This window comes from Oryctolagus cuniculus, chromosome 12 (assembly GCF_051225735.1).
Source record: "Oryctolagus cuniculus isolate XC-2025 breed Fujian yellow rabbit chromosome 12, ASM5122573v1, whole genome shotgun sequence".
Lineage (NCBI taxonomy): Eukaryota > Metazoa > Chordata > Mammalia > Lagomorpha > Leporidae > Oryctolagus > Oryctolagus cuniculus.
This window is the reverse complement of record NC_142878.1, coordinates 58,026,098-58,039,640: the sequence shown is the minus strand read 5'-3', so window position 1 is coordinate 58,039,640 and position 13,543 is coordinate 58,026,098. Positions and strand designations below refer to the sequence as shown.

General features: G+C 42.5%; 1 protein-coding gene across 1 annotated transcript in view; it reads left to right on the top strand.

Annotated features, from left to right (window-relative positions):
* LOC100353800 (uncharacterized) overlaps positions 1-13,543 on the top strand; it is a 146,772-nt gene that overhangs the window by 128,178 nt on the left and 5,051 nt on the right. Inside the window, exon 2 of the mRNA XM_008269245.5 lies at positions 10,668-10,926. Within this exon, the coding sequence (XP_008267467.3) occupies positions 10,668-10,926 (259 nt within the window). The remainder of the gene's footprint in view (positions 1-10,667; positions 10,927-13,543) is intronic.

The following is a 13,543-nucleotide window of genomic DNA, read 5'->3' as shown; positions in this document are numbered from 1 at the left end:
TTTGATAGGCCTTTAGGTTCAATTTCCATAACCTTTGCCTCATCTTTTCAAATAGCCAGTTTTCTTATTCTTTAATCTAGAGTTAAGGGAGTTACAAATAAAAATACTTAGCTTAGTCAATTACTTTGTACCTATGAGGCAGAGACTGCTATGCCAGGACAGATAATGAATGGCAGGGACTAAAAACAATCAAACTCTAAACCTGATGCTGAAAAACAGAGTCTAGGTAGAAATCAGAAAGAGGTAAATGAAAGCAGGATAGGCTATCAATAAATATATTACCACAATGTTGAGAAGTAGGTCTAAATTAAAATGTTCAAATTGGTATTTTTTCTTTCTCAAATCGCACCTCCAAATGCACTGCCATTAAACCCAGATTTTAAAGATTTATTTATTTGAAAGGTAGAGTTACAGAGAGGCAGAGGCAGAGAGAGAAAGAGAAAGAGGGAGAGAGAGGTCTTTCCTCCACTGGTTCACTTCCCAAATGGCTGCAAAGGCCAGAGCTGGGTCCATCCAAAGCCAGGAGCCAGGAACTTCTTCCGAGTCTCTCATGAGGGTGCAGGGGCCCAAGGACTTGGGCCACCTTCTGCTGCCTTCACAGGCCATAGCAGAGAGCTAGATGCGAAGTGGTGCAGCCGAGACGCGAAACAGCACCCATATGGGATAGCAGCCCCGCAGGCTGGGTCTTTAACTCACTGTGCCACAGCATCAATCCCATCCAGATAAACTCAAATTTTAAAGCCAAAAATCTTAGTGCAATTTTTTATCTTTCCCCCTCACTCCTCATATCCAATCAGGACCAATTAAATAATTTGTAAGGCTCAGTGAAAAATGAAAATACAGGGCCCACTGTTGAAAAATTATTAAAAATATCAAGACAGCAATATCAGATCATGAAACTAATTGTGGGGGTCCTTTCAAGTGTGAGGGCTTGTGACTGCACTTGAGAGCAACCTTGCATCCAATCTACATTTATACACTTTGTACATAATAGCTCATTTTATGCATCAACCTGACTGGGCCATGGGTTGGCCAGATATTTGACCAAATCTACCCTGGGTAAATATGTGAGAGTGTTTCTAGATGAGATTAACATCTGAATAAGTAGAGCGAATAATTGCCCTCCCTAGTGTGAGTGGGCCCCATCCAGTTAAAGACCTGAATAGAACAAAAAGCTATCTTCCAGAGACTAAGAAGTAACTCCTTCTGCCTTATTGCTTGAGTTAGGATCTTAGTCTTGAACTACCTTTGGACTCAAACTGAAACATCAGCTTTTCTTAGTTGTCAAGCCTGCAAGTTTTCAGACTGGAGCTGATGCTATTGGTTCTCCTGGTCCTCAGGCCTTCAGACTCTGACTAGAACTACACCATCAGCTCTCCTGGGTTCCCAGCTTACTAACTACAGAACTTGGGACTTCTCAGCCTTTATAATTGCAGGAACCGATTCCTTTTATAAATCTTTTGTTTTCTCTGTCCCCCTCCATAAACGTATATATCCTATTGCTTCAGTTTCTCTGTAGACTCCTAGAATAACCTCCAAAACATTTCTTAAACTGGTATACTTTCTCTATCTCCATGAAAACATCTCTGGGGGCTGGCTCTGTGGCACAGTGAGTTAATGCCCTAGCCTGAAGCACTGGCATTCTATATGGCCGCTGGTTAGAGACCCGGCTGCACCACTTCCAATCCAGCTCTCTGCCATGGCCTGGGAAAGCAGCAGAAGATGACCCAAGTCCTTGGGCCCCTGCATCCACGTGGGAGTTCCAGAAGAAGCTCCTGGCTTCGCTTCAGATCGGCACAGCTCTGGCCATTGCGGCCAATTGGGGAGTGAACCATCGGATGGAAGACCTCTCTCTCTCTCTCTCTCTCTCTCTCTGCCTCTCCTCTCTCTGTGTAACTCTGACTTTCAAATAAATAAATAAATCTTTAAAAAAAAAGAAAACATCTCTGGATCTCTGGATCTGGACTAAATGGTAATGGCATCTTACAAGTCAACCTGCATTCATTTGTAAGTGCATTTGTTAAGCATTCAGAGAAGCAGAACCTAAGGAAAGAAACATACAAATATGCAAACAAATATATACTATAAGAAATAAACAAAATACCAAATATTTTATACATAAGAGTTTAAGTATATAATATATAGACGATCACAATTTTATCTATTAAATATGCTGAAATATATAACATAATATTTAAATATTAAATAAATAAACTATAATTATGGAATTATGCTTATATAAATATATGAATGAATTAAAATATATGAATTTAGTATACAGCTTTGACTTTTTTAAAAAATACTTATTTGGAAGGAGTTAAACAGTGAGATGGAGAAGAAGAGTTAAACTGTGAGATGGAAAGAGAGAAAGAGAGATCTTCCACCTACTGGTTCACTCTCCAAATGTGCACAACAGTTGGGGCTGAGCCAGGATAAAGCCAGGAACCAGGAACTCCATCCTGGTCTTCCAAATGGGTAGTGGGGAGCCAAGCATTTGGGCCATCCTCCACTGACTTTCCAGGCACATTAACAGGGAACTGGATTGTAAGTGGAGCAGCTGGGACTCAAACCAGCACTCATATGGGATGCCAGCATCACAGGCAGCAGCTTAACCTGCTGACCATAATGCTAACCCCTAGAGCTTTGCCCTTTGACAACTATGAGGGCTAATTACATGTGTACATGTGTGTCTGGAGGCACAGACACTTGGAAGGGGTGATGGTTATAAGAAGAGGGATACAAGGATCAGCTGGAACCTGTGAGGACAGGAACCCACAGGATAGACTGGAATCACAGTTTCTCACCATCCCCAAGCCTCCAATATTGATGAGGGTATATGTCCCACAGGAGAAACTGATGCCCTTAGTCACAGAACTAGACATACTCTTGCCAGAACTTACAGAAGCTGAAGGAGAGAATCTGGCAGGAGTTGAAGGAGCTATACGTGGGTGTTGCCATAGGCTGCCAGTGAGCCTGTTACAACACAGCTGAGCTGCATCAGGGCCTTGGGCTCTGCTCTGAACTTTCAAGAGCAAAAACAATAGGCTAATATTTCATTTTCACCTTCCAAATAGTATGCATAATACCTCTTGGGAAACTTGCTAAGCCCTGGCTCATGCAGGAAAGGGAACTGTGGAGAAAATAATTCCAGTCTAGTTAAATTGATACCATACAAATCCTCCACACCTCTGCAATTAACTCCAACATGGCAGCAACAGAATTCATTTTAAAATTATAAATCAGGCCATTTCCCTTTTTAAATCCTTCCAAATTCTTCCCATTACATCTAGAATAAAATCTAAACTCTTTACTGTGGTTTCTAAAGCTGTAAAGAATCTGACACCTGCCATTCTCAGTTCTTTTGTGCATTTGGCACCACTTCCTCTTGGCTCATCATTCTTGAGCCACTGGCCTTCACCTTTGCCTCAAATACAGTGAGGGGGCTCCTGCCTAAGGACCTTTGTGCTAGTTGTAACATCTACCTGCAACACTCTGCCCACTGACTGATTTTTCCCTCTCCTCCTCCCCCTCTCCCTCCCTCTCCTTAACCCTCTCCCCCTTTCCTTCTCTCTCATATTTATTTCAAAAGTAGAATAACACACAAAAAGATTGAGATAAAGATAGTGATAAAGATAGACAGTATAGAGATAAATATAGAGATTTTTCATCTGCTGGTTCACTACTAACTCCTTTTTATTCAGATTTCAGCTCAAATGTCTCCCACATTTCCCCTCTGACCATTTAATCTATAGAAGTTCACCCACACCTCAATATTCTCTTTTCCATTACCGTATCTTAATAGTCCTTACTATCATCAAAAATTATCTTGTTTACTATTTGCTTGTTATTTTTTCTTTCCCACCACCATCAGTGTCATAATGTAGGTTCCACAAGAATAAAGATGTTCTTGTCTATCTACCTGGTACATGATAGGGCTTAATAAATGTTTATCAAGGGAATAGATAAAATATTTGGATGTATATTAGCTTCCCAGGGCTGCATTAATAAAGTACCACAATATGGGTGATTTAAAATAACAGATACTTATTTTCTCATTTTCCAGGGTGCTAACAGTCAAAAAGCAGGTGTTAATAGGGCTTTGCTCCTTCCAAAGGCTCTAAGGAAGAATTCTTCCTTGCCTCTTCAGCTTTTGGCTCCAGGAATTCCTTGGCTGGTGAAAACATTACTCTAATCTCTGCCTTTGTCTTCACGCAGCTTTGTTCTGTGTCTTTCTGTCTTTTCCTATTCTAACAAGGACACTAATCACTGGATTTAGAGTTTACCCTAAACCCAGTATTATTTCATGTTAAAACCCTTAATTACATTTGCAAAGACTATTTCCAAGAAAAAGTCATATTCATAACTACCCAAGGTTAGAACTAGAACACATTTGGGAGCAGGGCACAATTCAGCTCATCACATTGCTGATTAAAGGTCTCTGCCATGCCAGCTTCTTCTCAAAGAACGTCCTTTAGAGAGTAGATTGCAAACTGGGGACCACCTATTAGGACCATTAATGAATGCTATATGCTGTAAGAAATAAAGACATTTTTAGATAATGCAGAAAGGAGGATTTTTACATTTTTTTCTGAAATATGAGAGGGACCACTGCCAGGATGAGAATAATAATTAATTGAATGTTAGCAGGATTCAGGATTAGGAATTTTTATTGCAAAGCTGCCAACATATCCTTTGGGGGTTAACTGGGTAGCTGAATGCATAGCAATATTTGGCAGTATGGTAAATCGCCTGCATTGGTAAATCAGATTTTTGACAATGTAACAGCTGGAAGGAGAACTGGTCTTTCATTTATGATGACATTTAATAGTGCTTGGCAAAAAAACATTCTACATAGCTACTGGGAAGCAGTTTGGAAAAGCCAAATTTGTTGTAGCAAATTGCATAGTAGGAACTTAAGGAAAACAACACAGAAGGAGCTCAGAACTTCCTATGAAAATGGATAGCCTCTTCATTCTTGGTTCTTGAACTTATTTAAGGAGAGGAAGAGAGTAGATTACCATTCAGAGAACAGTTCAGGGTTAAAAGTGAAGGCATCAGTTTAGCCATTCAGAGCTGGCAGTGAGGAAGACAAAGTTCAGCCATCCAAGTTCAAATTTCAAACTACCGAAGCCCTCTGACCATGGCATAAGTGGGTTCCTTACTTAGGTTGAGCAAGCACAATAAAAACAGTTTTCCCTAACTAGGCAGCCATACCTTAAACAGGAGATAGGTAGCATCTCACATATCTAATCCTGGGATTTAGCCACCACCACAGATTTAAAACCCACATTTCTACTGCAGGATGGGAGCTGAGAAGGGCAATGCCTGAATCTGTTCTGGATCTTGTGAGAATGGACATTCATGGTAGACTGTACATGTGAGAAGCAGTCTATCACCATCCTCCAGAAACTAAGATCCAGAAACATGAGAGGGTCATGCTTTCATGAACTTATAAGCAAAAGTGGAGTAGATATCAAAGTTCCTCCCTCCAACCTTATTTGGCCTAGACCCTGATGTTACAATAGTCAGAGGGTCATTCAGTGTGTGGTGGGAGGGGAGTAGAGTGAAGGATGGAGTTAAAACTCTGAATCTTAGAATGAATAAATGTGATCAAAACCCTATATTGGGTCCAGCACAGGCGTAGCAGGTAAAGCGGCCGCCTGCAGTGCCAGCATCCCATATGGATGCTGGTGCAAGTCCCGGCTCCTCCACTTCCAATCCAGCTCTCTGCCATGGCCTGGGAAAGCAGTAGAAGATGGGCCAAGTCCTTGGGCCCCTGCACCCACGTGGGAGACCTGGAAGAAGCTCCTGGCTCCTGGCTTTGACTTGGCACAGCTCCAGCTGTTGCGGCCAACTGGGGAGTGAACCATCAGATGGAAGACCGACTTCTCTCTCTCTCTCTTTCTCTCTGACTCTCCTTCTCTCTGTGTGTAACTCTGACTTTCAAGTAAATAAATAAATCTTAAAAAAAAAAAAAACTATTTCACTTCAATATGTTTCCTTTTAGGTGCTCAGTTAGTTGTCACTGATCCGGGAGAACATATATTTGTCCAAAGGGCTTATTTCACTCAGCATGATGTTTTCCAGATTCCTCCATTTTGTTGCAAATGACCGGATTTCTTTTCTTTTTTTTTTTTTTTACTGCTGTATAGTATTCTATAGAGTACAAATCCCATAATTTCTTTATCCAGTCTACTGTTGATGGGCATGTAGATTGATTCCATATCTTAGCTATTGTGAATTGAGCTGCAATAAACATTGAGGTGCAGATAGCTCTTTTATTTGCCAATTTATTTGCCAATTTAACAATGACTTGATCAGCCCTTGTCCTAACTGTCGAGGAACAACTTACTACTTTATTCCTTTTAGTATTTTTTTGTTCTACTTACACCCAGCTCTGGCTTCTGACTCCAGCCTCCTGATAATGCAGAACCAGGAAGGCAGTAGTAATAGCTCAAGTAATTGGGTCCCTGCCACCATGCTGGACACCTGGATTGAATTTCTGGTTCCTGGCTTCAGTTTGGTCCAGTCCAGGCCATTGATTGCCAGAATTTGGACAGTGAACCAGAGGATGGGAGTGAACACTCTTTCCCTGTAAAAGAAATATTGTTAAGCTTTTGTTGGGAATTCTACCTATTTTCCAGGTAATTATGAAAGCTATGTATTGTTGCGTTTGAACCAACACATGGGCTGGTGTAGGATGATGCAATTACCTAAGTAGACCCAGAAATCAACAGGCAGTGTCACTAATGGAACTTTAAGGGATTTCCAGCAATCCTTTAAGATTGTAGGTCATCCACTTTTCAAAATAAAATACAGCAATACTGTACTTTATCTTCTGATCTCTACTCATCCCCCACTCCCAAAGATCCACCCTCATACCACAAGGCCCTCAGAAATTGTAGAACAAAATGTACAAGAGGCTGAAAATATTTTTCTTGAGGAAGTATATTATGGGAAGAAGTGGGTTTTATTCACCAAAATATCCTCTTCAAAAAGGAGGGCTAGGTGTAGGCACTACGGTGTAGCAGGTTAATCTGCTGCTTAGGATACCTGCACTGGTTTGAGTACCAGCTATTCTGTGATTTTTTTTTATATTTTTATTTTAATTTTATTTATTTGACTGGTAGAGTTACAGACAGTGAGAGAGACAGAGAGAAAGGTCTTCCTTCTGTTGGTTCACTCCCCAAATGGCCGCCATGGCCGGCGCTGCGCTGATCCGAAGCCAGGAGCCAGGTACTTCTTCCTGGTCTCCCATGCGGGTGCAGGGGCCCAGGGACCCGGGCCATCCTCCACTGCCTTCCCGGACCACAGCAGAGAGCTGGACTGGAAGAGGAGCAACCGGGACTAGAACCTGGCGCCCATATGGGATGCCGGCGCTGCAAGCGGAGGATTAACCAAGTGAGCCACAGTGCCAGCCCTACTCTGTGATTTTGATCCAGCTTCCTGCTATGTGCACCCTAGGAGGCAGCAGCTAATGGTTCAAGTACTTGAGTCTCTGCTATCCACATGGGAGACCTTAATGGAATTCCTAGCTATTGGCTTTGGCCTGATCCATCCTGTTGCATTCATTTAAGGTATCAACCAGCTGATGGACTAGTGCTCTGTCTCACTCTCCCTCTCTTTGGCACTCTTCCTTTCAAATAAATAAATAATGTATTTTTTTTTTTTTAAAAAAAAGGAGAGCTATCTTTGTTGGGAAAATCTTTTATGAGTTCTTGTGGGACAGATATGATTTTATGATTTCTTGGTAGAATATCTGCAAGAGGTAAGTGGATGGTTTTGGTGGTTACCCTACTTACAATGTGGGAATAAGGGGAAAGATAGAAGAAGTGAGATGGAACCAAGATACATGATCTCCCTGCCAATCTTATTACCTGAGGGTGGGAGGTGGCATTAGCAGCATTAAAAACTCAAATTTCCAAATTTCTGCCTTTAAAGTATTCCAAAAGTCATATGAAAGATACTATAACTGTGGACATATTTCAAGTAAAATTATCTTGGACAAAAGGTAGAAAAGGGAGAAAACAAAAAGAAGAAAAGGAAAACTTTGCATATAAGACCTTTCCTAGCTTCTTGCAAAGAGCCTGGTGAGCAGTAAGTGCTTCAACTTCTTTGCTGACTGAGTGACTCTCCCGTCATTCTCTACTCTCCCCACTTTACACTCCAGCAATACTGAACTATTCACAGCTTTCCATTTGTCATGCTCTCTTTACTGTGTGTCTTCTGTGCTCTGAATATTCTCTGCTCTTCTTCCTTTCCCTTCCTCCCCCAAAAGCACACCCTTTTGTTCACTAAGGAAGTTCATGCTCATTTTTCTTCCTGTCTCCTGCCACTTCCTATGGACACAGCTAGCTCTCTCACTCCCATCAGGTTTAAACTAAAAACCCACACACTTAAATAAGGTCACTTGTCTCAATCTACTAAAAAACCAACAATCTCTCTCCCCAAATCATCATAGCCCTTTTCTGTGCTTTATTTTTCCTCTTCAGTTCTTATCAATATTTAATATATTATATATTTTCATTATTGTCTATCTTTCTCAGTAGAATACAAAATCTATGATGACAGAAATTTTGTTTGACCAGTGCTTAGCAAATGCTTAATAAGGTATGTGTAGGATGGACTGAAGCCTCAGCTCAGGAACAGCCTGCACCAGACACCCCTAGACAGATTTAGATGTTTCTCTTCCCTCTCTTTATATGTCTTTCGAACCATATTGTACTTGTCTATTCATTGTTCTCTATAAGCTGGCAACTACTTTAAGGTGAAGGGTCTCACTGCTTCATCTTTCTATACTTAGAAATAAATCCTTTGTCCTTGGCACATGTCACTGAATAAATGAAGGACTGGTTATGTATTCATTGAACAGATGTGAGAACCTGAAGTTCAGAAAGGTTAAATAACTTCTAAGGACATCACCAGTTAGTTGCAAAGTTAAGATACTAATGAAAATGTATGCCATGTCGCTTCCTTTATTTTTCCTTGTCACACTACCTTTTTTCAACTCTTACCACTTCTGCCTTCCATGTTTGGTCCTGTCCCCACATTTCCTATTTATCCACAATCTATCCACTATTAAGTACAAGTTCACATCTCACCTATTCAAGGAAATCTTCCTTGATGACTTTTACTCATATTAATTTCTCCCTTTTTTCCAGAAGGTTCTCAAGATAGCTCTCAGAGTAAATGGGAGAGAGTAAGATGTGGGGCATGTAGCCTTGGAGAATAGCTTTTCTAAGTCCTAACTACATTTCACCTTCCATATTGAGGCTTTTGGTGTAATGACCTATTTGCTTTGCAGGTAATAAAAAAACTAATCCCATCCTCCATTGATGCATAATTTCAGGTAGTGTTCTCTCAGGGTCTGGATACCTCTCTCAAGGATTTATATGACTGGTGACAGATTCAATTGTTTGCCTTATTTGAGCTGAGTTCCCAAAGAGAACTTGCAGAATGGAGTAGGTCACAAAGGGTTATCTAACAAACATCCTCACCTTGGGATTAGCTGTCAGGACACCTAAAGCTTTTCCCTTCTTGTCTCCATCTCTGCTTCTGTTGGAAACATGGGATTTAACCCTTATTAAATGTGACTCCTCCAGGGTTCCTATGTGAGAAGCAAAAGCTGATTTCCTATTAGGCGTTTCCTCATGTTACCACATCCAAAATAGATTTAGTTTTTTCATTGGCCCAACACTTATTTTTCTTAGTAAACATACCAACATTAGTAAGTAACCATTTTTGTTGCTAGTCGTCCTTGGAAAGTAAGGCAAAAGTTGCTTACAGTCCAAAAATATGCGTAACATTGACCCTCATCTCCTCATCTTAATAGACAAGGACAAACTTGCAAAAAAATCTTTAATGCCTTTTTGTGCTTAAGATCATTAGCAGATATCTTAGTGCCTTACACAGTAATAATAAGCCCTGTGTCTACATAAAACGCTGAAATATCCATGATTTGGAAAGTGATTGTAAATTAAAAGTGCCCAACTGCTATGAGACTATCTGTATTCAGTTCCCACCTCTGTGGTTCATCAGTTTTGTGGCATAAAATTCCTTAAAGTCTCTGAGCCTCATTTCGCTCCCCTTAAAACAGGATCCTATCACTTTGTAAAGTTGTATTGAATGTAAAAATAGTAATTAACTAATTAAGCGATGATAGTCTGAGTGCCTGCTAGATACAGCAGAAGCTATGTTATAGAGCACATTACATGTGTGCTATCTAATTGCCAGCGCAGTCTTCAGGAAGAAAGCGCTGAACACGGAACTTTGACCATTGCAGAAAACCAAAATATGTCCAACGAATGAGGCAGAGCCGGGGTAACAAGGCCGCGGCTGGCAGGCCACTGGTGGAGCTAGGAGCGGAGCCCAGTTTTCCGCCAGACCACAAAGCCCATGTCTCTGACCTCTACGCCGCATTTGTTTTGGCAACGTCCGAAGTGCTGAGGTCAGTCCTGGCACCGGAAGCCCTAACACGCTGCGGAGTGTTTCGTGTTTTTTGTTGTAAAACACCGGCGCTCTTCGGTAGAAAGGAACAGCCGAGCTGGCTCTGAATGCTGACTCGCCTTGGGCCCACTCGTCTGGGCTACAGGATCTCCTTCGCTGAGGTTTACGGGTGAGATGGAAAACGCACCCTTCTCCATTCCTCTGTTCTCTCTCCCCCACAGCTGCGGTACACGGTGAAGGGCAATGCGGCTGTGGGCGCGCCGCTGGACTTTCGTCCCTGGGGACTGACGGGCCGGGGGCGGCCACGAGGGCGCTGAGATGCGGGAGCCTGTTTCCAGCCGGACCGCGTCCTCTGGCGCGCCAGAGAGCCGCGCCTGCGCACTTAGCCGGACAGCGCACCGGTAGTGCGGACGTGAACTTGCTGTCTTCGCCGTGCCTGGGCCCTGAGATGCGCTGCAGCCGGGTGCTTCCCAGCTCCAGGTGCGTGCAGAGGACTTCAAAGAGCCCGAGTGCGAGGTGGAGCGAAACCCGGGGAGGGCCGGGCCAGCACCCTTGAAGGTGCCCGGGGAACTAGAACAGAGGTGCCATGACCTCGAGTCCTCGGTACCTTCTGCTGTCGCACCTTGCTCTCCCCGAGTGTGGCTCGTGGGGGAGCGGGAATCTCTGAGAGGAAGGCGCAGATGCGATGCTTTTTCCCTGATGTGGGTCGTATCACATATGGCAGCTTCCACCCTGGCCCTTCCTTTCCTGGTATGGGATTCTGCAGACTCTGGACTCAGCTCTACCCACTACGTGCCCGTTGGTTGTGGGCCGCTAGGTGGAGGGCTCGCTGTACGAGCCCTTTGTCCAGCGGGAGTCCCACAGGAGCAGAGGTGGGCGGGGTGAGGCGTGGGGCCGAGCAAGCTAGTAAGAGGGAAAGCGTGTGGTAAATGCCACCAGAGATTATTCCCCGACTGAAAGTTGTCTATGTTTCTCTCAGGTCTTTATTAATAGTATTAGTTGAGATATAACAAAATGTCAACAGGCTTTCAGCCTTGAGGTAACATTGAATTGTTATTGAAGCCAGTTTTTAGCCATCCCGTGGAATGTGTCTTACTCTTGGTAGGATACTTTCTGAATGGAACCGTTGAGCAGATTTACTATATATTTTTACTTAAGTTTAGCATAGGAAAAGTCACACACTTTAGGGTTGGCATCTAAGTGTTACCAACAACAACAACCACCAGTGGAAAGAAAAGAAAATTAGTTGAAATGGGATTTGGAGCTGTATGTATACCCTGGTATAAGTACATGGGGGATTGCACTTGGAGAAGTGGGCATCCCTGACCTGACAATTACTAAAAGAAAGTGAAATCATTGCTTACCGCCAATGGTTCTAACAATACGGGGCTCCCAGGGAGGGCTTTTTCACATGGTAGAGAGGCAAGTAACAGTAGTACCCAGTCTTAGTGCTGGTGATGGATGATGAACCATAGACCTTTTTTTGGCACCGCAGCTATATAGGTAGCCAATCTCTGTTACAAAGATGGTTGTCTTGCGTGGTTCTACTGTGGGATTTTTTTTTTTTTCAGGTGTGTTCATAGAAACTTTTAGATAGGAGAAATTACAAAAGGAATTGAGAAGTATGGCTCCAGAACAGATTCTTTTGTGTGACCATTCAGACCTAGCCTTAGAAACTACTAAGGCTTTGCCTTCATGGCCTTTTGGAGGGAAACTGCCTTCCCATACCAGATTTGGTTCATGACCTGTGTATGTGCAGTTTTAATGGCAGTCAAGCAGTAGCCATGCCCCTATAACTGCTTTTCCATCCAAGTGCCTCCAGTTGGAAGGTCCTTCCATCAGGGACCCTGGCTGAAGCACTTCCCAGAAGTCCTCATTTGCTAAGGCACTTTTCTCAATTTTGACTTGGGTCCTTTCTACTCCGAGCCCTTGCCCCAGGATTCCTAAAAGAAAGGAGCTTTTTGTTAGGAACTGTTCTGTAGCAAAGGGATTCCTTTCTGCGCATTACATCCACCTGGCTCTCACCTAGTGTCCTTGGTTTAATGGACCACTGGAGAACCAGTCCCTCTTTTTAACCTCTTGCTTATACTATCACAGTAAATGAGTAAAGGCTTTCTACTTTCAGTTTGGCTCATTGTCCTGACTTTTAGTTAGATGTTTTTTAGTGGGAGAGGTAAATATTTTGGGATAATAATGGCCCAGTGAAGAAAACCAGACATGTTAGTTTCCTTGGTTTTTGTGTCATTCTGTAAACTCTGATCTTTATCATCCTAATAGATTGCTTGAATAAAGTAATTGATTTTGCATTGAATAAAGTAATTTATTTTTCTGCAGGTTCCTCTGTCTCCTGTTGTGACAGGAGAGCATCTTTCACAAACTTTTTTTTTACCTCTTTCTACAGATGGTTCACAAAACAATATTTATCCTTACTATACAGGATATGCTTTCCACTGTGTTTTATTAAATAAAATATAGCTCCTGAACCACAGGATTGACTTCACAATCAGTCTGAAAAGCATTGTGATCAAGCAACTTGTAGAATAAATAAAAATGTAGATTTCTAATTCAGATTGCTGAAGAGAACCTCAGTAATCATATTTGTGATTTTTGTATTTAAGGTATTTTGGGGGCCAAGACAGTAAACACCATATATGTTGCATAGTTGCCAAATCAGCTAACCAAAAACTCTGAATTTCTGGTAGACTTAGCAACTCTGATCTCAAAGTAAATACATTAGAATGAAACCTTAAAAATAACAACTCTGACTACCTTATGCAATGCAGTATTAGAAGAATGAGAACAAAATTGGCTTCTCTGATAAAAGAGAAGATAGGGTATAAAATGCTTGTAAGAGAGCCTAATAGGGCTGGCGCCGCGGCTCACTAGGCTAATCCTCCACCTTGCGGCACCGGCACACTGGGTTCTAGTCCCGGTTGGGGCGCCGGATTCTGTCCTGGTTGCCCCTCTTCCAGGCCAGCTCTCTGCTGTGGCCAGGGAGTGCAGTGGAGGATGGCCCAGGTGCTTGGGCCCTGCACCCCATGGGAGACCAGGAAAAAGCACCTGGATCCTGGCTCCTGCCATCGGATCAGCGCGGTGC